Raw genomic sequence first — 26,709 nt, 5'->3', positions numbered from 1 at the left:
GGTTGTTTCAGTGTTTTCTTTTGTTTTCATGAGTCCTTTCTGGCCAACTTGCGCTCAAATTTCATGAAGTAATTTGTTCCTTCCATTCCAGAATGACAGAGAAAGAGGCTCTAAATGATTCCAGTGCCCCACAGAAGGAGGAACAGCCTGGATCTCCGGTAAAAATGGCCACATTGTCTCATTGAGTTGATGTGTTGCTCATGGGGGGAGAGGGAAACTGGTTGGGATTCAAGGAGCTGATTAGGCAGGGTGTATGCAGGAGATATTTATGACAATGGGGCCAGATGTGTGCACACTTCATCCTTCCAAAACCAATGGAAAGAGGTGAGAAAACAAGTTGAATAAGTTACTGGCTAATTTGTCTGTACCTTGCAGGAATAGGTGCCAAAATGGCCTTTAATGTGGCCTTTCTCTCTAGTTCATCCTAGGCCACTGACATCAGTGTTTTCCCCCTTGGTTGGTTGTCAGGCCCCAAGTTTAAGGTGAGATTGGGTGAGATCAGGCCACTCTTTGGTAGCACATGTACGAATCACCCACAGAGTGGTCGTGCGTTAATCATTTTAGTCAGGGACCCCTAGGCCTGCTGATGCGGGGGATTGTAAAATTCACCCCAGCATCAGTGACTGGGCAACAATGCAGCACTGGGAAAGAATGGCTGCCTGTCATAAACTACAGGCATTGGAAACTCAAAGGAATTCCTGAGTTTGTTTAGCTGGTATGATGTCTCCTGTCAGAGGTAGAGTCACGTGTGCGTGTGTGAGAAGCTTAGTATTGTCTACATCCCTATCCAGGTATCGCTGGGTGATGTATACATGTCCTGTAGACTGTGGTGTGGATGTGATGAGCCGAGGTGTGTGTGCGCGCGCGTAGATGGAACTCCTCATCTGCCCGACAGTCTGTACTGGACCCCTGACCCTGGTAATGAACACAGTCTGCCTTCCGCGTCTCTGTGCCACCCACTCTGCACTACAGGAGGAGCATCAAACAGGCTGCTGGCGGAATGCTCCACGTGAGCCCAGCCCTGCTGTCTCACCGTTCAGAGGTGTGGGATGGGCTGGGGAGGCTGCACTTTGCCAGGATTTATGAGACAGAGGCGCGAATGTCATTCTGTTGAGTAATGCTCCGTCAAACTGTTCCCGTCCGTCACACAACAAAGTAAATAATCCTTTTGTCGGTTATTTTTGTCCCTGAAACTTGGTTCACATGCCCTTTGAAGTGAGCATGTGCTCAGAAAACCTTCCCTAGCAGCAGTGTCGGGAGTCAGGGAGGGCCGTCACAGACACTGTGTGCTCAGCAAGTGGAGCTGAACGGGAGCCGCTGGGGCCTTCCACCGAGAGCTTTCATTTCTCTGCGGTAGCCCGCCTTGTGTTTACCAAACGGTTGTTCAAGTGTCATCCCTGCTCACGAGAGGCAGCTGCCTTGGAATCACAGTGCCAGCAAAGGCTCTGCGTCCGGAGAAGACAGGGACCAGGGAACATTATGAAAAGCGTGTTTCAGGTAAAACAATGAGGGACAGGGTCTCAAGGTTTATCTATCCTGTATTCAGTATTGGGAGGTTCTTTGGCAGGATGCACACGTTTCTGCGTGTTGCTACACGATACCTGGGTTCTTCCATCTCTTCCTAACCCAATATCCACCTCCTTTTCCCACAAGCCCATCTTTGAAGGCCTTTACATTCCACCTCTTCCCTTTCACTCGCTTCTCCCTCTGAGAAGAAAGATTTTGGTTAGGGTTCAGCTGGTGCTGTAGTTCCAGATAAGACGTCAGTGCAGGTCCAGATGCTTCACCTGGAGGCTTTTCCGCAGTCCTCGTTCATCACTTCTTGCAATTGTGGGCAGAATCTGCTGTTCAATTGCTCAGATGGGGGCAAGTGTGGAGCAGGATGCTGAGAGAGTTGAAGTATTTTGCAGATTGTGCAGCATCCCAGGTGAATATCGATCACCAGCAGAGAGGTGAACCAGCAGCAAGGTCTACTGGTATTGATCTGGCATTGATTATTATCTTCACATGAAGCAAGATTCACTGAAAAGCTTGTCTTGCATACTGCTCACTACACAGTGCATTGAGGTAGAACAAGGTAAAACAATAACATGTATCGCCAGTGCAAAGCTGGAAAAGACAGGAGAAGTGTAATTTCTCTTCTTATTTATAGAAGAGAATTAAAATGCTGAAGTTTAATCCTCAGCATAAAGGGTGAGAAGAGACAGTGCATTAGTCACTGCTATGAGAGCAGAAATGTGGGAGAAGCAATCATCTTGCCAGCAGCGTTCTACATGGTTAATCTTGCTGGTGTTCACGTCTGTGTTGATGACAACAGCTCACACACTCGGACTCTGAATAAAGTTAGGGCAACACGAAGGACATGCTGTTGATGATAATTGTGTTGAGAGCCAAAAGCTTGTAATTGGTGAATATACCAACTAGACTTTCCATTGTCAAGCAGAAGCTTGTATACAGAAGGGCTGGCTTTATCAGCAGTCCTGTGTGGTTACCAGTAACTTGGAAAAAGCAAAGTACCAGGCTTGAATACCCAGAGCACGAATTGTTGTCCAATGTCATACTCCATTGATGTAATCTTTCCTTCAGAATAAACCTTGCGTGTCTATTTATATCCCCCACCTCCCCAATTTGAGCAGCAGCCAAATTATGTGCTGCTGAAATATTTTCCAATAAGAGTTTATCCGCTCCTTTATGAGTGACTGCATCTTGTGCTGGCTAGGAGAGATCAAGCCCTTGAAGACTCTCGAGACCTAAAGGTACCCAAGTTATGAGTTGGTATGGGGCATATCCCCTAGAATTAGAGATGGGAAACATGGCTGCCTGGTGGCAATTGTGCTATTGAACTGTCAGATGTGGAATTGGAACTTAAATTGGTTTATTACTGTCACATGTACTGAGATAGTGAAAAACTTATCATGCATACTGTCCCTACAGATCAAATCATTACTCAGTGCATTGAGTTAGAACAAGGTCAAACAATAACAGAATGCAGAGAAAGTGCAGGTGCAAGGTCATAACAAGGTAGATTGTGAGGTCAAGGGTCCATCTTATCATACTAGGGAACCGTTCAAGTGTCTGATAACAATGGGGTAGAACCATCCTCGAGCCTGGTGGTATGTATTTTCCGGCTTTTGTATCTTCTGTCGGATGAAAGAGGGGAGAAGAGAGATTTGGCGGGGGGGGGGGCTTTGATTCTTCTGGATACTTTACCAAGGCAGCAAGAAGTATAGACAGAGTCCATGGAGGGGAGGCTGGCTTTCTTGATGTGCTGATCTGTGTCCACAACTCTCTGCAGTTTCTTGCAATCACATGCAGAGCAATTTCTATACCAACCCATGATGCATCCAGTTAGAATACTTTGTACGGTGCGTTGATAAAAATTGCTAAGGGTTGATGGGGACATGCCAAATTTCTTTAGCCTCCTGAGGATGTCTAGGCACTGGTTTGCATTCTTGGCTGTGGTGTCTAAATGGCTGGACCAGGATGGGCCATTGTTGATGTTCACACCTAGAAACCTGAAGCTCTGAACTCTCTCAATCTCAGCACCATTGACGTAGACAGGAGTATTCACACCATGCACGCGCCCTCCCCCTTCCTGAAGTCAATGACCATTCTTTGTTGACATTGAGGGAAAGGTTGTTGTCATGACACCGTGTCACTAAGCTCTCCGTCTCCTTTCTGTACTGTGACTCATCGTAGTTTGAGATACAAGCCACTGCGGTGGTTATCATCGGCAAACCTGTACACAGAGTTAGAGCAGAATCTGGCCCCGCAGTCAGAATGTACAGGGAGTTGATTAGCAGGCTGAGAGTGCAACTTTGTGGTGCGCTGGTGTCGAGAATAATCATGTCGGACGTGTTATTGCCTATCCTCACTGGTTGTGGTCTGTTGGTCAGGAAGTCAGAGATGCAGAGGGTGGCATTGACCCCCAGGTTTCTGGAGTTTGGTGATAAATTTCCTTGGGATTACAGTGTTGAAAGTGGAGCTGTAGTTAATAAAAAATAGTCTGACGTAACTGTCTTTACTGTCCGGAGAGCTCAGAGACGAGTGTAGGACACCTGCTGGAGACCTGTTTCAGTGGTAGGCAGTGAGCTGAGGTTGCCTGGAAGGCTGAAGTTAATACACTGACCAGCCTCTCAAAGCACTTCATGATAGTAGATGTCAGAGCCACCAACCATTAGTCATTAAGGCACTTTGGACAATAGTCATCTACTTAAAGCAGGTGGGAACCACAGATTGAAGCAGGGAGAGGTTATACATCTTTAGAGTTCAAAGTGTAATGTTTAAATTTTCACAAACAATACCATTACTGGGGAAATCTCTGCTTGATACTTAACAAAGTGTGTTGCATAACCTTGTCTGTAAAATGTGTACATTGGTCAGAAATAGCATCGGTATACCCCAACGGGTAAAAATCTGGGTCACCAAAATTTGAGCTGTAACTTTAGCTGTGTTGATTCTTGTGGGAAAACTTTAACCCATTTAAGAAAGGTATCCACCAAAATTAGTATATATTTGTATCCCTCCCTTTGCAATGTGGTGTCCAGCATTATCAATCCACTGACCCTAATTGCATTTTGTCATTCACATGCTGAACTTCAAGCACATTATGCTTTTGCCTTCTGGCTGTTTATTTGCATTTTATAAGACAAGCAATGTGAGTAGCAACATCTCAGCAGCATTCTGCGTGCCACAGTTCCCGAAGAGATGTTGGATTGCGTAGTGGGAGAGAGAGGGAGTTCAGAAGAAGTAAGTGGGGCAGTTAGGACATTCTACACGTCACTGTTCCCGAGGAGATGTTGTATTATGCTAAATTTGGCATTTGGCAGGAGCCAATAAAAAGAAGTTAGTTTTAAGTGGAGCAGTCATTGTGAGGGTGGGATAGTGTGAGAGTGGGGAGTTCAGGTTTTGGCTCATAGAGGGTTCGGCAAGTAGAGGCAGGGGCTGCAGGTAGATAATTTTGTTCAATTCTTCTTTCTTGCTTTTTGCACTGTTAGAGCAGTGGGGATGCCAGGCAAGATAGTGGAATGCTCTTCTTCTGGGGTGTGGGAAGGCAGTGTTCTTGATGACTACACCTGCGAGAAGTGCATCTAGCTGCAGCTTCTTTCAGACCGTGTTAAGGAATTGGAACTGGAGCTTGATGAACTCTGGATCATCTGGGGAAGGGGGGTGCTGAGGGGCTGATTGACAGGACATACAGGAAGGCAGTTACACCCAATGTGCAGGATACAGGTAACTGGCTGACCGTCAGGAGGGGGAAAGGGGAGAGGCAGCCAGTGCAGTGTACCCCTGTATACATTCTCCTCAGCAACAGGGATACCCCTTTGGATACTATTGGAAGGGATGGCCTAGCAGAGGAATGCCACAGTGGTCAGGCCTCTGACACTGAGTCTGGCTCTGTGGCTCAGAAGGGAAGGGGTGGGGTAAGAGGAGGAGTGCAGTAGTGATAGGGATGCCATAGTTACAGGAGCTGGTAGGAGATTCTGTGGATGTGAAAGAGACACCCAGATGGAATGTTGCCTCCCAAGTGCCAGGGTCAGGGATGTCCACAACATTCTAAAGGGGAAAGTTGTGGTACATAACTGGTACCAAATGACATAGGTAGAAGGAAGGCGATCCTAAAGAGAGAATTAGAGTTGGTTAGAAAGCTGAAGAGCAGAACCTCCAGGTTAGTAATCTCTGGATTACTGGCTGTGCCACACACCAGTGAGGGTAAGAATAGGACGATCTGGAAATGAATGACTGGCTTAGGAACTGATGGAGGGGGCAGGGTTTCAGATTTCTGGATCACTGGGACCTTTTCTGGGAAAGGTAAGATCTGTGCAAAAAGGACGGGTTACACCTGAACCCAAGGAGAACCAGTATCCTTGCAGTCAGGTTTGCTAGAGCTTTTGGGGAGGGTTTAAACTAATTTGACAGGGGGATGTGAACCAGAGTGACAGGGCTGAGGATGGGGCAGTGGGTGTAGAAGTAGATACAGTGTGTAGTGAGACTGAGGAAGGAAAAGCTGATGGCGGGGCAGAATTGCAGTCAGTGGGATGAGCTGAAAGGTAACATGGAAGCAAAAATCAAACAGGGTGATGAATATAGGACTGAAGGTGTTATATTTGAAAGCACGCAAGTGTATGGAATAAAGTAGATGACCTTGTAGCGCAATTAGAGATTGGCAAGTATGATGTTGTGGGCAGTTCCTGATATTTAGTCAGGACCCAACCAGCCCATACACCCCTGGAACGATTGACTGTGAAAATTCCTGGAATGATTGACTGCGAAAATTATTGAACAATCAGTCTTATGAGTCACATAATAAAGATTTTGTTGAGAATTGTTCTGAGTTGAATTAAAAACAAGTCAAGGCCAGAAACTTCTAAACTGCAATATGGGTTTATTGAGGATAGAGGAACTAGGAATGCAATTTTCATACTATGAATGCTTTCAGAAAGGGCAATTGGATATCAAAATGATAACTTTTTATGTTTTATTGATTTCACTAAAGCATTTGACAAAGTGGAACATGAAAAATTATTTCAAATTCTTGCTAAACTAAACATTGACGGAAGGGACCAACAACTGCTTCAAAATTTATATTGAAACCAAATGGCGGCAGTAAAAATTGATGATAAAATTCAAAGAGGAGTTAGACAGGGATGCGTTGCCTCACCAGAATTATTTAATATCTTAGCTATTACTAAGGTGAAGGTGCTTGGGAAGCTGAAGGTCGATAATTCACCCAGACCAGATGGACTACACCCCAGGGTTCTGAAAGAGGTAGCTGACGAGATTGTGGAGGCATTAGTAATGATCTTTCAAGAATCACAATATTCAGGAATTGTTCCTGAGGACTGGAAAATTGAAAACGTCACTCCACTCTTTAAGGGAGGGATGCTGAAGTTAGCATTCATTTCGAGAGGATTAGAATATAAAAGCAACGATGTAATGTTGAGGCTTTATAAGGCATTGGTGAGGCCTCACTTGGAGTATTGTGAGCAGTTTTGGGCCCCTTATTTAAGAAAGGATGTGCTGACATTGCAGAGGGTTCAAACGAGGTTCACGAAAATGATTCCAGAATTGGAAGGCTCATCATTTGAGGAGTGTTTAATGGCTCTGGGCCTGTACTCACTGGAATTCAAATGATTGAGGGGGGATCTCATTGAAACCTATCGAATATTGAAAGACCTTGATAAAGTGGATGTGGAGAGAACATTTCCTATGGTAGGAGAGTCTATGACCAGAGGGCACAACCTCAGACTACAGGGACGTCCATTTAGAACAGAGGTGAGGAGGGATTACTTTAGTCAGAGAGTGGTGATTCTGTGGAAGTTGGTACATTTAAAGCAGAGATTGATAAGTTCTTGATTAGTCAAGGGATGAAGAAATACAGGGAGAAGGCATGTGATTGGGGCTGAGAGGGAAAATGGATCAGCCATGATTGAATGGTGGAGCAGACTTGATGGGCCAAATGGCCTAATCTTGCTCCTATATCTATGGTCTTATGGTCTAAAGGGGAATTCTAGACAAGTAAGTCTGATTTCAGTGGCTGGAAAGATTTTGAAGTCCATTATTAAGGATGTCGTTTCGGGGTACTTTGAGGCACATGATAAAATACGCCAAGGTCAGCATGATTTCCTTAAGTGGCAATCTTGCCTGACAAATCTGTTGGAATTCTTTGAGGAAGTAACAGGCAGGATGGACAAAGGAGAGTCAGTGGACATTGTTTCTTTGAATTTTCAGAAGGCCTTTGACAAGTTGCTATTCATGCTGCTGCTTAACAAAATTAGAGCCCATGGTATTATGGGAAAAGTTCTAGCATGGATAGAAGATTGGCTGACTCGCAGGAGGCAAAGAGAGGGAATAAAGGGAGCCTTTTCTGGTTGGCTGCCTATGACTAGTGGTGTTCCACAGGAGTCGGTGTTGGGACCATTTATTTTCACATTATACGTCAATGATTTCGATGACGGAATTGATGGCTTTGCGGCCAAGTTAGAGGATAATATGAAGATAGGTGGAAGAGCAAGTAGTGCAGAGGAAGCAGGGTGTCTGCAGAAGGACTTAGATTGGGGGAATAGGCAAAGAAGTGGCAGATGGAATATAATGTAGGGAAGTGCATGGTCACACACTTTGGCAGTAGGAATAAAGATGTGGACTATTTTGTAAATGGGGAGAAAATGGAAAAATCCGAGGTGCAAAGGGACTTGAGAGTCCTCATGCAGGATTCCCTGATGGTTAACTGGAAGGTGCTGTTGGTGGTAAGGAAGACAAATGCAATGTTAACATTCATTTTGAGAGGACTAGAATACAAAAGCAGGGATGTAATGCAGAGGTTTTATAAGGCATTGGTCAGACTGCATGAAGTATTGTGAGCAGTTTTGGGCCCCTTATCCAAGAAAGGATTGCTGGCATTGGAGAGGGTCCAGAGGAGTTTCATGAGAATGATTCCAGAAATGAGGAGTGTTTGATGGCTCTGGGCCTGTACTTGCTGCGGTTTAGAAGAATGAGGGAGGGGGGGATCTCATTGAAACCTATTGAATATTGAAAGGTCTGGATACTGTGGATGTGGAGAAGATGTTTCTTATAGTGGGAGAGACAAGGACCAGAGGGCACAGCCACAGAATTGGGGGACATCCATTTAGAACAGCGACAAGGAGGAATTTCTTTAGCCAGAGGGTGGTGAATCTGTGGAATTCATTGCCACAAGTGGCTGTGCAGGCCAAGTCATTGGGTGTATTTAAGGCAGAGATAGATAGGTTCTTGATTAATCAGGGTGTCAAAGGTTACGGGAACAAGTCAGAATGGGGTTGAGAGGGATAATAATCCAGCCATGATGCAATGGCAGAGCAGACTCGATGGGCCGAATGTTCTAATTCTGCTCCTAGGCCTTATGGTCTTGTCCTTCTTGGAAAGGTTTGGAAGGTGCTGTTGGAGTAGCCTAGGTGAGTAACTATAGTGCATTTTGTATACAGTACAAGTTTCAGAGACAAGAAATCTTGTGCAACATACACAAAATGCTAGAGGAAGTCAGAAGGTCAAACAGCATCTATGGAGAGAAACAGTCGCCGTTTTGGGCTGAGACCCTTCAGCAGGATTCAAGTTGCAGACATTGTGCAGCACAGGTGGAAAAGTAGTGAATGTATCAAGGAGACTATTCTTGTGTGGCTCATCCAGTTAAGGATCTGGTTAGTTTGGCCTGTGTTCAATGCCAGGGGCAGCTGGCGGCAGATGTTTGAAATGACAGTGGCACGAATGTTACTTGCAGAGAATGAGGAAGGAAGGATATCCATTCCTGGCATTGGGAGCATTCTCAGCAAATGCAATCGACAAAACTATTTTGTTAAAATTAATTTTACAACCTGTGTAGATGACAGCTCCAAATAAATGGTGCTGATTCTTCAATCAAATACTGTATGTCGCAGATGGGAAAGAAAAGACGTGGTTTAACAGCACATTAATCATTTAACAAAAATCCAAAAGTGCTTTACAGCCATATCACAAAATATTTTGCAGGAAAATGCAGGGGAGAATGAATGGCTTGGCGCAGGGAGGTGCTCTCTGTCAGTGTAGTGGACGAAGTTTCAGCTTGTCAAGAAAAAAGGAACTGGAGTATAATATCAAAATGAATAATTTGCAGGGATCAGAGACGAACAAATGGGATACAGATTTCAAACAGAGGAGGCATGTTTATCACAACGATAAAATCAATGAACCTCCTGAATAGTGAAGAGCTCTGTCACTGGATTAAGTTATGTGGATGAGTTTTAGTGAAAAACACATTTTTATAAGAGCTTCACAAATCCACAGCTGTCTGTTATTGGACACACACGGTTTAACAATCTGTTATAACACTGTCACACACAGTGAAAGAATGAGTGAAAACCCACTCTGTAGCATACACACTGTCTATGTAAGAGTGCGTTACAACACTGTCACATACACACTGTGTAAGAATGTGTTTTAACACACTGTCTCACACGCACACACACTCAGTGTAAGAATGTTATAACCCTCTCTCTGTCTCACACACACACTCAGTGTAAGAATGTGTTATCACACACTGTGTAGAAATATGTTATAACACTCTCTGTCACACACCTACGCGGTGGAAGAATGTATTATAACACAGTTTCTGTCTCACACACACTCAGTGTGTCAGTACCTCTAGTTGAACTTTGTCTTTTTGTGTGTTTTCCCCCTAGCCGTCAGTCTGTGGTTTTGTATTGCCATGTGTTCCTGTCCCCGCTCCTGCTCTGCTCCGGCCCCTGTGTTACTGAATACTCCACCTCTCACCTGTTTCTCATTATTACCTGTATCGCTGCCACCTGTGTCTCACTGTGCTCCACCTATCACCTGCCTCTCTGTTTATTGCTCAGTGTAGTTCAGTCCTGTGTTTTCACCTGTTTGTTGCCAGATTGTGCCAGTGAATTCTCCTGAGCTTTTCCAGCATTTTTATCTGTACTCTGCCTGTTTCCTGGTTCCGGGTTTTGGATTTCTCTGGAATTTTTGATCTCCGCCTGAACTTTGACGCCGACTTTGTCACCTCTCTGGATTTGTTACTCAGTAAGTATCACAGTGTGCACAGTACTTGGTCTGTGACTGGGTCCCTGCTTCAGTGTCCTGACACAGTGTAAGAATATGTTACAACACTCTCTATCATGCAACACTGTATAAGAATGTGTTTAACACTCTCTCTCTCACACACACACTCAGTGTATGAATATGTTACAACACACACACACTCAATATAAAAATGTATTACAACACTCTCTCTGTCACGCACACACACTCAGTGTAAGAATGTGTTATGTGTTATAACCCTCTCTCTGTCACACACGCATGCTGTGTAGAAATATGTTATAACACTCTCTGCCACACACACAGAGTGTAAGAATGTGTTTTAACAAACTTTCTGTCTCTCTCACACACACAGTGTAACAATGTGAGAACCCTCTCTCTCTGTCACACACACTCAGTGTAAGAATGTGTTACAACACTCTGTGTCTCACACACACACACACACTTAGTGTAATAATGTGTTATAACCCTCTCCCTGTCACACAACATAGTGTGAGAATGTGTTATAACAGCTCCTGTCACACACAGTGTAAAAATGTGTTATAATCCTCTGTCTCACACACTCAGGGTAAGAATGTGTTACAACATTCTCTGTCACACACACACTCAGTGTAAGAACATGTTATAATCCTCTCTTCCATCACACACACAGTGTCAGACCCTGTTATAACACTCTCACACACACACACTCAATGTAAGAATGTGTTATGACACGCTCTGTCTCATACACTCAGTGTAGAGATATGTTATAACACTCTGTTGCACCCATCCTCTGTGTAAGAATGTGTTATGACTCCACCTTCAGGGAACATTGTCCTTGAACACCAAGGTCCCTTAGTTGTACAACACACAACCCAAGGCCCAACCACTCACAGTTGAAGTGGTACCTTGATCCAAGATTCCTCAGTACAGCTGTCATGAACCCAGCAGCTTGCTGTAAGTACGTTGAGCTTCCTGGGTTTCTGAGCAGCTGAATTTACTAATCAAGGTCTTCATTGGAGTGATTCAGCCCCCGTATTTTCAGTTACTCTTTTCAACTTGATGGAGGTGGTCACGTGCTTTTGGCATTCTGTGAGTATTTAAAGAAGACTCTCAGTGCCTGAGGTTTGGTCATTATGCCAAAGAGAATGAATTCTCGTGGTGTCACTCCTCCGGCGCTCTGCTGGTATTCTCACTGTGGTGGGAGAGGATAAGTTACCTCGTGGTGTCGCTTAGTCGCTCCTCCGAGACTCTGATTCTGATGTTTAATCTCTTGTTTGCGCCTTGTCCAGGGTATCCTGCTGTTCCTCCACACTTGGGTCCAGTCCTTTGAGGGTGCATCATGACAGCAGCACCTCAAACTTATCTGAATTCAACTCAGTTCGCTATTCCTCAACCTACTTATGCAGCTGCTTGACATCCCCCGATTACACACACCCAGTGTAAGACTCTGGTATAGCACTCTGTTACACACACACACACTCACTGTTAGACTGTTATAACACTCTCTCTGTTACACACACATTTGGTGCAGGATTCTGCTATAACTCTCTGAGAAGAGCAAGGGACAAAATTAATCCGCTTGATGATCAGCGTGGTCATCTCTGTGTGGAGCTGAAATAGTTGGGGAGGATTTTACATGGATTTTTTTGCATCTGTATTTATTGGAAAATGGGCACGTTCTATAGAATGAGGCACAACAGTAGTGAGGTCATGAACTGTATCCATATTACAGAAGAGTAGGCGTTTGCTGTCTGGGGGAAAACTCGGGTGGATATATCCCCGGGATCTGATGAAGTGTTCCCTCAGACCTTGTGGGAGGCTGGTGTAGAAATTGCAGGGGCCCTGGCAGAGGTATTTAAAAAGTTCCTAGCCACGGGTGAGATGCTGAAGGTCTGGAAAATAGCTGATGTTGTTCCATTATTTAAGAAAGGCTCTAAGAATAAACTGAGAAATTATAAGCCAGTGAGCCTGACGTCAGTAATGGGTAAATTATTTAAAGGTACTCTAAGGGACAGCATACATAAACATTTGGATAGACAGGGCCTTATTAGGGATAGTAATATGGCTTTGTGCGTGGTAGATCCTGTCTAACCAACCTTATAGAGTTTTTCGAGGAGGTAACCGGAAAAGGTGATGAAGGCAAGGCAGTGAATGTTGCCTACATGGTCTTTAACAAGACATTTGACAGTGTCCTGCATGGGAGTCTAGTCACTTGGCATTCGGGATGAAGTAGTAAATTGAATTCAACATTGGTTTAGAACAGGGGTTCCCAACCTTTTCTGTGCCATAGACCCTCCGCAGACCCCAGGTTGGGAACCCCTGGTTTAGCAGGAGAAGCCAAAGAGTGGTAGATGCTCACCTCTCTGGAGGACTGTGATGAGTGGTGTGCCACAGGGATCAGTACTGGGTCCATTGTTGTTTGTCATCTGTATCAATGAGTTGGATAATAACGTGGTTAACTGGATTAGCATTTGTGAATGACTCCAAGACTGGAGGCGAAGTGGATAGTGAGGAAGGTTATCAAAGCTTTCATTGGGAAAAATGGGCTGAAAAATGGCAGATGGAACTTAATGCAGACGTGTGTGGTGATGCACTTTGGGAGGACCAACCAGGGTAAGATTTACACAGTGAATGGTAGAGCATTGAGGAATGTGGTAGATCAAAGGGATCTATAATTGCTTGCAAGTGGCATCACATGTTGATAGGGTCGTAAAGAGAGCTTTATGCGCGTTGCCCATCATAAATCAAAGTATTGAGAACAGGAGTTGGGATGTTATGTTGAAGTTGTATAAAACATTAGTGAGACCTAATTTGGAGTATTGTGTGTAGTTCTTGTCATCTACCTACAGGAAAGGTATCAATAAGATTGAAAGAGTACAGAGAAAGATTACAAGGTTATTGCCAGGACTTAGGATCTGAGTCTTATGGAAAAGTTGAATAGGTTAGGCCTTTATTCCCTGGAGCATAGGAGAATGAAGGGAGATTTGATAGAGGTATACAAGATTTTCAGTGGTGTAGATAGGGTAAATGCAAGCAGGCTCTTTCTCCTGTAGAAGTCATAGATTAAAGGTTCCACTCTCACCCCTTCTCTTCTCGTCACCTGCCTGTCACCTCCTTCTGGTTCCCCACCTCCTTCCCTTTCTTGCATGGTCCACTGTCCTCTCCTGTCAGATTCCTCCTTCTTCAATCCTTCTCCTTTTCCACCAATCCCCTCCCAGCTTCTTACTTCATCTCCCCTCCCCCACCCATTCACCTTCCCCCTCACCTGGTCTCACCTGTGTACTCCTTCCCCTCCCCCCACCTTCTTACTCTGGCTTCTTCCCCCATCCTCTCCAGTCCTGATGAAGGGGTTTCAGCCCAAATTATCGACCGGTTATTCTTCTCCATAGATGCTGCCAGACCTGAGTTCTTCCAGCACTTTGTGTGTTTCACCCAGCCTGTCCAGACTCCCTTCATAACTAAAGTCCTCTCATACAGATAACATCCTTGAGGGGCTCCTCTGCGCCCCCCTCTGTACAGCCACACCTTTCCAGTCAAAGAGGAGGGTTCAAAATCCCAGGGATGCGTTTTTAAGAAGGTTGTGTTGACAATTTGCATCACCCCACAATGTTGCTCTCAGGTGAAGGACAAACAACCCAGAGCAACATTGGAACGAGAGTAGGAGAGCTGTCCACAGTGTCCTGGATGGTACTCACTCCTCATCGAAGACCAGTGGAGTAAACTATCTTTTAATTATAATACTGCTGTTTGTGGGAGCTTACTGTGCACAACCCCTCATTACAAAGGTGCCTACGGCTACCTCATTGGCTGTAAAACAAGTTGGTAACTGCTGAGTTTGCTGACGTTTTTCACACCTCGATTGAGTGTCACTTGTTTTATGCAGTGGGTGCAACAACCCTGTGTGCATTGAACCATGTACATCAGGTAGAGCTGTCATCTCGCAGTTCCAGAGACCCAGGTTCAATCCTGACGTCGGGTGCTGTCCCTGTGGAGTTTGCACGGTCTTCCTGTGGCCGCATGTGTTTCACCAGGGTTTCTTCCCACACCCCAAAGATGTAGGGTCAATGGGTTAATTGGCTGCTGGAAATTGTTCCTGCTGTGTGGGTGAGGGTTAGAATCTGGGGGGAGCTGATGGGATTGTGGGGAAAATGGGTCAAGGAAAAGGACTGATGGGAATGCTCTTAGGATGGCATAGACTCAATGGGCTGAATGGCCTCCTATGCTGCAATGAAAAATAAGGAGGAGGAATGCAGCAAAATAACCAAGCTCAGATTTGGGCATATGCCTCGCACTGTGTCGTGGGCTGACAGCTACGCAATGCCATCCCAGATTAATTCTCCTCCCACAACTGGTTAAAGATTTAGCGTCAAGAGATACAACTAGAAAATGCTGGAAAGATTCAGCAGGTTTGACAGCATCTGTGGAGAGAGAAACAGTTAATGTTTCCGGTGAAGATCTTTCCAGAGAAGACAAGTTAGTTTTAATCTGTAGAGATACAGGAGACAGAGAGGGGTGGATGGGAGAAAAGGTGAGGCAAGGGTTAACCAGGCCATTCCCATTTTTTGTGGAACCATTTGACAGAGAGAGAGAGAGAAAGCAAGAGGAAGAGAGGGAGCATGAGAGATAGAAGAGAGAAAGACAATGAAAGAGAGAGTGAGGGACAAGAGCAAGAGAAAGATACAAAGAAAGCAAGAGCAAGAGAGCGGGGCGGGTGCAAGGAAAGTGAACAGAGTGTTATGTTAAAGCTGTGAGACGCAGGTCAGAGCTCCTGCTGAAACCACATGGAGATTGTTGGAACTGCTCAGTCGGTCAGGCAATGTCTATGGAGAGAGAAACAGGGTTAATGTTGCAGATGGGCAGCCTACAGTAGAACTGGTCACTTCTGATTCAGGCAGAGAAATGATCTACCTTAAAAAGTTGAATATAATATCGAATCTGGAAGGCTGCAATTTTTTTGATTTTCAAAAAGCTAACAGTGTAATTAGCATAATGTAACTATTACATCGGATGTTTAGTGTCATCACCAAAAGAACAGCAGTGGTTCAAGGAAGCCATTCACCACTGTCTTCTCAAGCGAACTTGAGAATGGGCGATAGATGTTGATTTTCCGAGTGACAGCCCATTGTGAAAAGCTGTCCATTCAATCTAACAGCCCAATCCTCCTACCTGTTGATTTCACTCTAAGCATATCCATAGGAACTCCTTCACGGGAATTCAGGGTTATGGGGAATTGGTACAGAAGAGGAGGATTTTATAAAGAGAGATTAGCTTTATTCGTCACATGTGCATTGAAACATCGAAACGTGTTGTAAAATGCATCATTTGCGTCAATGTCCAATAAAATTCAAGGATGTGCTGGGGGCTAGCCCACAAGTGTTGCTGTTCCTCCAGTGTCACACCAGAGCATGCCCACAACCCATATGTCTCTGGAATGTGGGAAGAAACCGGAGACCCCAGAGGAAGCCCACGTGGTCACGGGGAGAACGTACAAACTACTTACACACGGCAGCGGGAACTGGTGCTGTAACGTGTTATGCTAGCTACTACAACACCGTGCCATCCCTCGTTGAGACCTTGGGTAAGTCAGCTGTTATCTGGAGAGGCAGTGATACAATCATAAAGAAGGCACATCAGCAGCTCTACTCTGATAGGAGCATGTGGAGATTTGGTATGCTGCCAAAGACTTGCGGATTTCTATAGACGTACCATGGAGCATTCTGGCTGGCTGCATCACAGCCCGGCATGGAGGCTCCATTGCACAGGATCATAACAGGACGTAGAGGGTTGTAGACTCAACCAGCTCCATCACAATCACAGCCCTCCCCATCATTGAGGACATCCTCAAGAAAGCTGCATCTGTCACTGAGGACCCTCACCACCCGTGACGCGCCCTCTTCTCACTACTACCATCAGGCGGGAGGTACAGGAGCCTGAAGGCACACACTCACCATCTCAGGAACAGCTTCTTCCCCCCTGCCGTCAGATTTCTGAACACTACCTCGCTGTTCCCCTTTTTTTGCACCATTTTTAAATTTTGCAATTTATCGTAATTTTATGTCTTTTGATTGTACTGTTGCTGCAAAGCAACACATTTCAGCTCATATATGAGAGAGTGGTAGTAACCTAATTTCAACAGTACATCTGCAGAGGTTTGTTAGGGTTCTCAGCGAGAAGCCGAACCTCCTTAACCCTGTAAGGTAGATGCTGATGTGCCGTCCTTGTGATTTCATCAGTGTGCTGGGTCCAGGACAGATTATCCGATATTGGTAAGATTGGCCTGAGGCTACCAATTTACTCTGTGTGGCCTTTTGCTGCACAGTTAGCTCATGCATCTCCCTATGTAATAGGGAGATAAGATAAAGATGAGCTTTATTTGTCACACGTACATTGAAACATAGAGTGAAGCGTGTCGTTTGCGTCAAATCAAATCAGCGAGGATTGTGCTGGGCAGCGCGCGAGTTCGCCACGCTTCTGGCAGCAAGATAGCACGGCCACAACTCACTAACCCTAACCGTACATCTTTGTTTTGTGGGAGGAAACCCACATGGTCACAGAGAGAACATACATACTCCTTACAGAGAGCATCAGGAATCAAACTGCACCTTACAGTCGGCACTAACCGCTATGCTACCGTGCTGTCCTAATAGATGTTCAGTGTAAAGCTTCTGTGTGCAAGGGCACACAGTGACGGTGTAGTAGGGCACTGTATAGCTTGGATATCCATCGTTCTGACTCCTAGTCTCTCTCCCTTAGATCCAGAAGCTGAAGTCACTTTTTCAGAAGAAACAGAAAGAAACAAGCAAAGAGGAGATCCTCCCACAGCAGCCGAATGGCGAGATTGTGAACACAGGGGGAGGGGTGGTCTATTATTACTATGAGGAGGAAGAAGAGGAGGAGGAGGAAGAGGAGAAGGAGGAATTCCCCCTACCAGAGCCCCCCAAGCCTGTCAATGACAAACCCCATAAGTTCAAAGACCATTACTTCAAGAAGCCGAAGTTCTGTGATGTGTGCGCACGGATGATCGTCTGTAAGTGGGTTATCTCTCTGTTATATCCTGGGAAATTGGAAACTGGTTTATTACTGCCACATGTATCAAGATCCAGCAAAATGCTTTTGTTTACATGCCACTGATGCGGATCATTCCATATATAGAGTGTTACGGTTACAGAGAAAGTGCAGTGCAGGGAGACAATAAGTGGTAAGGGTCACAATGAGATAGATTGAGAGATCAAGAGCTTGCTTGTACAAGCAATCCATCCTAGAGTCTGAACACAGTGAGACAGAAGCTGACCCGAAGCCTGGTGATACATTTTCTCAGACTTCTGCCTGATGGGAGAGGGGAAAAGAAAGGTCCTTAATTGTGTCAGCGATGCTGGTGTGTTGCATGTCCCTGACCTGTGTCTTCACCAACATGCACAAAATATGTTCCATCCCATTAATGAGTCATAGAGTCATACAGCAGGGCAACAGCCCTTCAGGTTGGTGCCGAGCAGCTCACACCATCACTGGTCCCTTTTTATCCTTCACGAAAATTTCCATCAACTTCCCTCCGATTCCACTCCTCACCCACAATTTACAGCATGGCTTTGGTTGTGGGAGGAAAGCGGAGTGCCCTGGAGAAGCCCGCACAGTTTCACAGGGAGAGCGTGTGAATTTCTCCCAGACAGCGCCAAAGTTCAGGATTGAACCTTGGTCTCTGGAGTTGTGAGGCAGCGGCTACACCCCCTCTACTACAGTGCCACCCATAAGCAGACCACAGTGTGGCTTGCTTGTAACCTGAAACAATCTTTTTCAATATGCACCTTTTCCTGATTTTTTTACTGAAAAATTCCAGGATTTTGAAATGATTCCCATTTGGTCCTGACTGTTCCTCATCCTGGCAGGCAGCATTCTAAGTCCTTGCTGCACATTGTGGTCTCCTACTTGGACATCCTGAAAATTTACCCCGACAGCCATCATGGAGCTTGCCACTTTCTCTGCGCCCCTCACCCCCAGGAAACATTTGACCTCTTGGTTGAACCCACTGCCGGGTTAGTCGGCTTCAAGTGGACTTGGTGTGGGAATTCCAGCAAAGAAATGGCAGGTCACTGCAAGTTACTAACTGGATGGTGTATCCGGGTGTCCTGCTGATCTCCTGACAAAGGTATAGAAAGCAATTTAAAAAATCCGTGAGGAAATTCCTGGTGACCCTTTCCATACTGTTCCACTGTCCAAGTCCCAATCATTCAGTGAATAGAAGCCATAATCCCACATTTTTGGGCCAGTCATCACTCCCGCCTGGTCTCCCCATATTGTTAGAAAAGACAATTGGCTGTCTAGTCTTCTTCCACCTCCACTCACTTCTGAGCCTCTCTGTTCTTCAGTTTTCTCTCTCATCTATCTCACCTTTTACCTCCTGCTCCCTTACTCTGTCCCCATTAGACCACTGATCACCCAATGTCCTCTTCTTGACTCCCAACCACATGTCACATTGGGATGGTAAGTCATTCCTTTGCCTTGGGAATGGTCCTTCCCTTTCATCCCTTGGATCCCTTTGACACCATGACCTTGGGATTAAAGTTGGTTTATCATAGCCACATGTGTGGAGATAGGGTGAAAACTTTGCATGCCATCGATACAGATCATTTCATTACAGCCATGCACTGAGGTAGTACAAGGGAAAGCAGAATGCAGAAGAAAGTGTTACAGAGAAAGTGCAATGCAGGCAGACAATAAGGTGCAAGACCACAATGTGGTATATTGTGATCTTATCGTATTCGGGGATCATTCAAGAGTTTTATGACAGCAAGATAGATGCTATCCTTGAGCCTGGTGGTATGTTCTTTTAGGCTTTTGTGTCTTCTAGCCAATGGGAGGGGGAGAAGAGAGAATGTCTCGGATGGATGGGGTCTTTGATTACGTTGGCTGTTTAACTGAGGCAGCAAGAATTGGAGAAGGAGTCCATAGAGGGAAGGATTTTTCCATGATGTGCTGAGTTGTGTCCACAAGTCTTTTCATTTTCTTGTGGACTTGGGCAGAGCAGTTGATTTTCAACCCGTGATGTATCCAGGTAGGAGGTTTCCTATGATGCATCTGCAAACAGGAGCTGGTGCACCACCCCACTTCCTGAAGTCAATGACCAGCTTTTTGTTTTGCCAACATTGTTGTCATGACACCATGTCATTAAGCTCTCTATTGCCTGTCACCTCTAACCTGACGTTTGTCAGTCTGTTCTCTTCTCAAATCCACCTTCCTTGCAAGTGGCATTTGTTGTGTCTGAGAAACACCGGTGATTAAAAGTGATGGAGCTGAATAGAAGAAAAGATGGCCCCTAACCTCCACAAGGTGTTTAAGCATGTGTTGGATCTGCACGTTAATTAAATTCATTGTAGGAGTCTCAGGCTGGTGATTATCCATTCTGTTCCTGCTGCGATTATCATTAATGACCTCCCATTTGATTTCTCTGTTTCAGAAAGGAATCAATTTAAATTTCTGCATGTAGCAAATTGTTCTTAAAATATAGAACATCAGCTATACAACATGGAAAAGGCAATTAGGTCCAATCAATCCACGTCTGCATTTATTTGAGGTTTCCACCTTTCCTCGGGTTGCCCTCCCTTCCCTCTTCCTCCCTCGTGTGTCCAACCTCTCTCCAAATGCAGTGGTACAGTTGCCCCATCTGCTTCTTGTAGGAGTGAGTTTCTCATTCTCAGTGCTCTTTGTGTGAAGTGCAAAGAGGTAGGATTGTAGTAAGATTTCTTGATCACCCCCTCCCATACACAGACCCCAGTGACCCTGTGATCTCAGTGTCTGAGGCCAATATGACAGCATCTTTCAGGAGAGTGAACTTCCAGAAAGCATCTGTACCTAGCTGAGGACTGAGGACCTGTGCTAATCAACTGGCCTGAGAGTTTACGGACATCTTTAACCTCTTGCTTCAGGAGTCTGAGGTACCCACCTACTTCAAGCAAGCATCAATCATACATGTGCCTAATAGGAACCTGATAACTTTCCTCAATAACTGTTGTCTAGTCGAACTTTGATCCACTGTGATGAGGTTAGTCATGAAGCATATCAACTTCTACCTGAGGAACAACCTGGAACTGTTCCACTTTGCCTACCGTCGCAACAGGTCAATGGCATTTGCCATTTCATTGGCTCTTCACTCAACTCTAAAGCACGTGGACAGTGAAGATGAATAGGCTCAGGATTTAACACTATTTTCCCCTCAAAACTCATCACTAAGCTCCAAGACCTTGGCTTCAATTCCCCCCTGTGCAACTGGATCCTCAATTTCCCCAATTATTACAGATTGGCACCAGTATCTCCTCCACAATCACCATCAGCACCGGAGCACCACAAAGCTGTGTATTTAGCCTGCCTGCTCTACTCACTTTTTTTTGTGACTGTGAGGATAAGCACAGTTCCAATGCCATATTTAAGTCTGCTGACAACACCACTGTTGTTGGCCAACTCATAGGTGGTGGTAATGAATTGGTAGATAGGAGGGAGATTGAAAATCTGATTAAGTGGTGCCACAAAACAACCTCTTAATGAGCATCAGCGGAACTGAAAAGCTGATTTGCGACTTCAGGCGGATTGGTTCAGGAGCCAGTCCTCATGAGGGGATCTGAGGTGGAGGGAGTCAGTAGCTTTACATTTGAAATGAAATGAAATATCTTTATTGTCATTGCATAGTACAATCTGTCATGCACCAATACAGTGAAAACGAGGTTGCAACTCTCGTACTCAATGCTATAAAAGAACAAATAAAATAAATAAAATCAAGTATCCAGCCAGTACAAGCAACGTCCAGCATTTCTTGGCATTAATATATCCGAGGATATGTCCTGGGATCAGCACATAATTGTCATCATAAAGCAGGCATGACTGCACCTCTACTTTCTTAGAAGTTTGCATAGATTCACCATGTTACCAAAATTCTTGCCTGGTGTGGGAACACCAATGCCCAGGAATGGGAAAGCCTACAGAAAGTGGCGGATACAGCCCAGTCTATCACAGACAAAGCTCTCCCAACCCTTGAGGACATTTACATGAAGCACTGCCTCAACAAAGCAGCATCAGTCATCAAGGACCCCCAAGCCCCATCCAGTCCATGCTCTCTTCTCATCACTACCTTTGGGAAGGAGGTACAGGATCCTTGGATCCCACACCACCAGGTCGAGGAACAGCTATTACCCTTCAAACATCAGGCTGCAGACTCACTTCCAAGAACCCTTTGCAACTCATGTTCTCACTATTATTTTTATTTGCATAGCTTTTTTTCATTTGCTTGTTGGTTGTTTGTCTGTCTTTGTCTGTTTTTTTTTGTAAAATTCTATTGTATTTATTTTTCCCTGTGCATACCTGCAAGAAAATGAATCTCAAGGTAGTATATGGTACATATACCGTATGTACTTTGAGCTATGAACTTTGAAGTGTACAAGATTATGAAAGTACACAGCTTCGCCCAGGGTCAAAGCGTTAGGTGACGTGCATTTAAGGTGAGAGGGGTGAAGTTCGAAGGAGATGTGCAGAGCAAGTTTGCACAGGGAGCAGTGGGTGCTTGGACTGTGCCCCCGGGGTGGTGGTGGAAACAAGTATGTATGATGGAGGCACTTAAGAGACTTTTGGATGTGCAGGGAGTGGAAGGACATGGACAGTGAGTAGGCAGAAGGGATTAGTTTAGTTAGGCATTTAATGACTAGTTTAATTAATTTGGCACAGCATTGTTGGCTGAAGAGCCTGTTCCTATGTTGTACTGGTTTATGTTCTATGATCATTGGGGAAGTTCCTTCTGAAATCCCAACTGGACTACTTTATTATTCTCCTTTACCGATGGCCTCTGCTTCTGCTGTTCCCTGCAACTGGAACCATCCTCTCAATGACCTTCCACTCTGTCAAAACCCCTTACAGGGTGACTCCTTGGTCTCCTTCCTTCCAGAGAAAGAGACCTCGTCTGCCCGTCTTTCCTTGATCTGTAAACTTTTGCATTCCTGGTATCATCCTCATCAAACATTTCAAATCCTGCAGTCCTTCCAACTTTTCTTTTTTTTTGTCTTTCCCTTTTTGTGGCATTTTTCTGCATGTCGTTTAATTCTAAATTCTTTCCTAATCCATGAATTTCACTGATGAAGGAGGGAGAAATTTGTTCCTGCACTCTACTGATGCCTCACTCCCTCCACTGTGTCTTTGCTATCTCATGCTCTCAACCATCTTAATAGTGGTGATGCAGGGAAGGTCTAGCCATTGGCACCTACTGAAGGAGGTTTTTCTCATTGTATCCCATTTCATCTTTCTCCTGCACACTATTTCCCATTGTACACTAGCAGTTCATCACTGTAGTTTTTGATGGTTGTACAGAATGTTTTGATGGTTGTACACATTTGCTCCACCTCTCCTCCGCCTAACATGGCTGGAGTACCCACCACCTGGTTGGGCATTCTTCCTGGTCAACAAGGCACCAGAGCCCACACTGATGGAGATCAGCAGCCTAACTCCAATGTGTAGGCTGCTATGACAACCACTCTGGTTGGGTATGGAGCTCCCCATGACAGGCTCTATCCAAAACGTGTCCTAATTTTTCAGCTGCACAGTGCAAGTGTCCAACTCTGGCTCGATATCAACGAAAATGTTCGGCCCCATGCTCCCTTGATGGCAATTGTGTGAGAGATGAATGCATATCATGTGCAGGATGAAATGGTCTCAAGTTTATCTGACAAGCATTTGATGTCTCTTAAAATTCTAAAGCCCAGTTTTTTGCAGGTTCAGAGACACAAGAGATTCTGTAGATGCTTGAAATCTAAAGCAAAACACGCACACACAAAATGCTGGAGGAACTATCACCTGCCAGCTTGTGCTCTTTCCCCTCCCCCCACTTCTGTACCCTTCCTTTCCAGTCCTGATGAAGGGTACAGAAACGTTGGCTGTTTATTCCCCTGAAACGTCGGCTGTTTACTCCCCTCCATAGATGCTGCCTGACATGCCGAGTTCCTCCAGCATTTTGTGTATTCTGCACTTTCTGTCTGTGTTAATTGTTGATTAATGTGTGTCTTGCAGTAAATAACAAGTTTGGCTTGAGATGCAAGAATTGCAAAACCAACATCCACCATCACTGCCAGTCTTATGTGGAGTTCCAGAGATGTTTCGGCAAGATTGTAAGTCTGAACACTAAAGAGGGGATATTCCTCTTAACAATAAGCAAGGGGGAAATATAGTGTGTAAGCAGCACTAGTGTACAATGGACAATGGTGTACAATGGGAAAAAGTGTGCAGGAGCAATAGTGGGCAAGCTGAAATTGTGTATAGAGGGCAGAAGTGTATAGTGAGCAATATTGTGCTGGGTCAATTGTATACGATGGGCAGTCGTATACAATGGACAGTTGTGTACAATGAGCAGTTCTGTGCATTGAGTAAGATTATACAGTAAACTAAAGTGTAAACCTCACTAAGTGCAATAGAGTGCAGTGAGCAGTAGTGTTTTAGGGGCAATCGTGTAGTGAGCAGTGGTTTGCTGTGAGTAATTGTACGCAATGGACGTTTGTGCGGAAAAGGGAATTGTGCCCAGTGGGCAGTTGAGTGCGATGTGAGTTGTGTCCAATTGACTGCTGGTTATACTGACATCACTTGCCCTTGGAGTCAAAGGAAGGTCAGGTGCTGCGTGGCTGATGTGACCTTGCCTATTATATACCCAAAGTTCCAATCAGCCCTTCATACTCTGTTATGATCATTACTGGGCTTTGCATCCTTGATCGTCTTTCTCCAATCCCTGCACTCCAGGAAGATTTTTTTAAACAGGAAAACTTTTGACAGTAATATTTTTCAAAGTAGCTTTCTCATTAAGATCCTGCCTTTGATACAGTTGAAGGGTGAACTTGTGCGTGATAGTGACTCACAAGCTGAAGCAGAGATTCGATTAGAGCACTCGAAGTGTGAGTTCCTCCCTCTGTTTATTTTTCATGACCTGACTCCACGTGGTCACTTCCAGGAGGGACTGTGGATTCTTTAACAGGCAGGATTTTATTTCTCAGAGGAAAAGACGATAGAGGGAGACCATTTAGCCCATCAATCTATGCTGCTCAGCAACTGATTCTTTCCCCCTTTACTAATTTTCCCTATAAACCATTTTCCCCCACATTCCCATCATCTCCCCTCAGGTTCTACCACCCACTCACACACTGGGGGTAATTTACAGTGGCTAATTAACTTACCAACTCCACACATCTTTGGGACATGGAAAGAAACCAGAGCTCCTGGGGGTGACCCGCACAGTCACATAGAGAATGTGGAAACTCCACACACAGACAGTGCCTGAGGTCGAGATTGAACCCGTCTCTCTGGTGCTGTGAGGCAGTGGCTCTTACCCTCTACACCATTGTGCTGCCCATCCAAGTCCTTCTGAAGACCAACATCTTTCCACCCAGACCTGGTTCCTGGCTGTCTTTTCTGCCTCATCGACCGGGAGTGCTGAGTACCCTCGTCTGCCCTATGTATTGAGATGTCTCACTGCAGAGATCGGGGATTGGGTGTAAGAACTTCCAGATCTGACGTAGTGTAGCAGTAAAGGTGTGACAAGACAAGACAGAATATATAACAGCAAGGGAGCAGCAGAAAGAATAGAGTCGCTGGAAAAATGGTAAAAGGTCACTGTTAAAAACTTTTTAACTGAATGCACAAAGTATTCAGAATAAGGTAAGTGAATCAGTGGTATATCTTGAGATTGAATTGAATTGATTTTATTTCTTACATCCTTCACATACATGAGGAGCAAAAATCTTTACATTACATCTCCAGCTCAATGTGCAATCATAGTAACTTATAATAATTTATAATAAATAGAACAGTCAATATAATATAGAGTATACTCAAATCAGTGTGAGTTCATCAGTCTGATGGCCTGGTGGAAGAAGCTGTCCCGGAGCCTGTTGGTCCTGGCTTTTATGCTGCGGTACTGCTTCCCGGATGGTAGCAGCTGGAATAGATTGTGGTTGGGATGACTTAGGTCCCCAATGATCCTTCAGGCCCTTTTTACACACCTGTCTCTATAAATGTCCTGAATCATGGGAAGTTCACAACTACAGATGCACTGGGCTGTCCTCACCACTCTCTGCAGAGTCCTGCGATTAACAGAGGTACAGTTCCCATACCAGGCAGTGATGCAGCCAGTCAGGATGCTCTCAATTGTGCCCCTGCAGAAGGTTCTTAGGAGTTGGGGACTCATACCAAACTTCTTCAACCATCTGAGGTGAAAGAGGCGCTGTTGTGCCTATTTCACCACACAGCTGGTGTGTACAGACCACGTGAGGTCCTCGGTGATGTGGATGCCGAGGAACTTGAAGCTGTTTACCCTCTCAACACCAGATCCATTGATGTCAGTAGGGGTTAGCCCATCTCCGTTCCTCCTGTAGTCCACAACCAGCTCCTTTGTTTTTGTGACATTGAGAGAGAGGTTGTTTTCTTGACACCACTGTGTCAGAGAGATGACTTCTTCCCTGTAGGCCACCTTGTTATTGTTTGAGATAAGGCCAATCAATGTAGTGTCGTCGGCAAATTCAATTAGCAGATTGGAGCTGTGGGTGGTGACACAGACGTGGGTATACAGGGATAAAGGAGGGGACTCAGTACACAGCCCTGAGGGGCTCCTGTATTGAGAGTCAGAGGGTTGGAGGTGAGGGAGCTCATTCTTACAACCTGCCGGCTATCTGACAGGAAGTCCAGGATCCAGCTGCACAAGGCAGGGTCAAGGCCGAGGTCTCTGAGCTCTATGATGAACCTGGAGGGAATTGTGGTGTTGAATGCTGAACTGTAGTCCAGGAACAGCATTCTCACATAAGCATCCCTCTTCTCCAGATGTGTAAGGATGGTATGTAGAGCAGTGGCTATTCCATCATCTGTCGATCGGTTGTGTTGGTAGGTGAATTGTAGAGGGTCCATTTTGTGTGGTAGCATGCTGCAGATGTAGTCCTTGACCAGCCTGTCAAAGCATTTGCTTATTATTGAGGTGAGTGTGACAGGATGCCAGTCGTTCAGACATGTCACCTTGGTCTTTTTTGGTACAGGGACAATGGTGGATAATTTGAAGCAGGAGGGCACTCTACACTGGGAGAGGGAGAGATTAAAAATGTCTGTAAACACACCTGTCAGTTGTGCCGCGTACACTCTACCCACCCTGGGATGCCGCCT

General features: G+C 45.1%; 1 protein-coding gene across 3 annotated transcripts in view; it reads left to right on the top strand.

The window, feature by feature from the left end:
- Window positions 1–26,709, top strand: part of stac3 (SH3 and cysteine rich domain 3) — a 69,182-nt gene that overhangs the window by 7,451 nt on the left and 35,022 nt on the right. For 2 of the 3 annotated variants that reach the window (XM_063037288.1, XM_063037287.1), the window contains 3 exons: window positions 92–158; window positions 17,302–17,575; window positions 23,587–23,684. In XM_063037288.1, the coding sequence (XP_062893358.1) occupies window positions 93–158; window positions 17,302–17,575; window positions 23,587–23,684 (438 nt within the window). In that variant the 5' untranslated portion in view covers window position 92. Of the gene's footprint in view, window positions 1–91; window positions 159–1,143; window positions 1,498–17,301; window positions 17,576–23,586; window positions 23,685–26,709 lie in introns of those variants that run through there. The other variant, XM_063037289.1, reaches the window with a different exon arrangement.

This window comes from Mobula hypostoma, chromosome X1 (assembly GCF_963921235.1).
Source record: "Mobula hypostoma chromosome X1, sMobHyp1.1, whole genome shotgun sequence".
Taxonomy (NCBI): Eukaryota; Metazoa; Chordata; class Chondrichthyes; order Myliobatiformes; family Myliobatidae; genus Mobula; species Mobula hypostoma.
The sequence above is the reverse complement of the archived record's forward strand: the minus strand, read 5'-3'. Positions and strand labels throughout refer to the sequence as shown.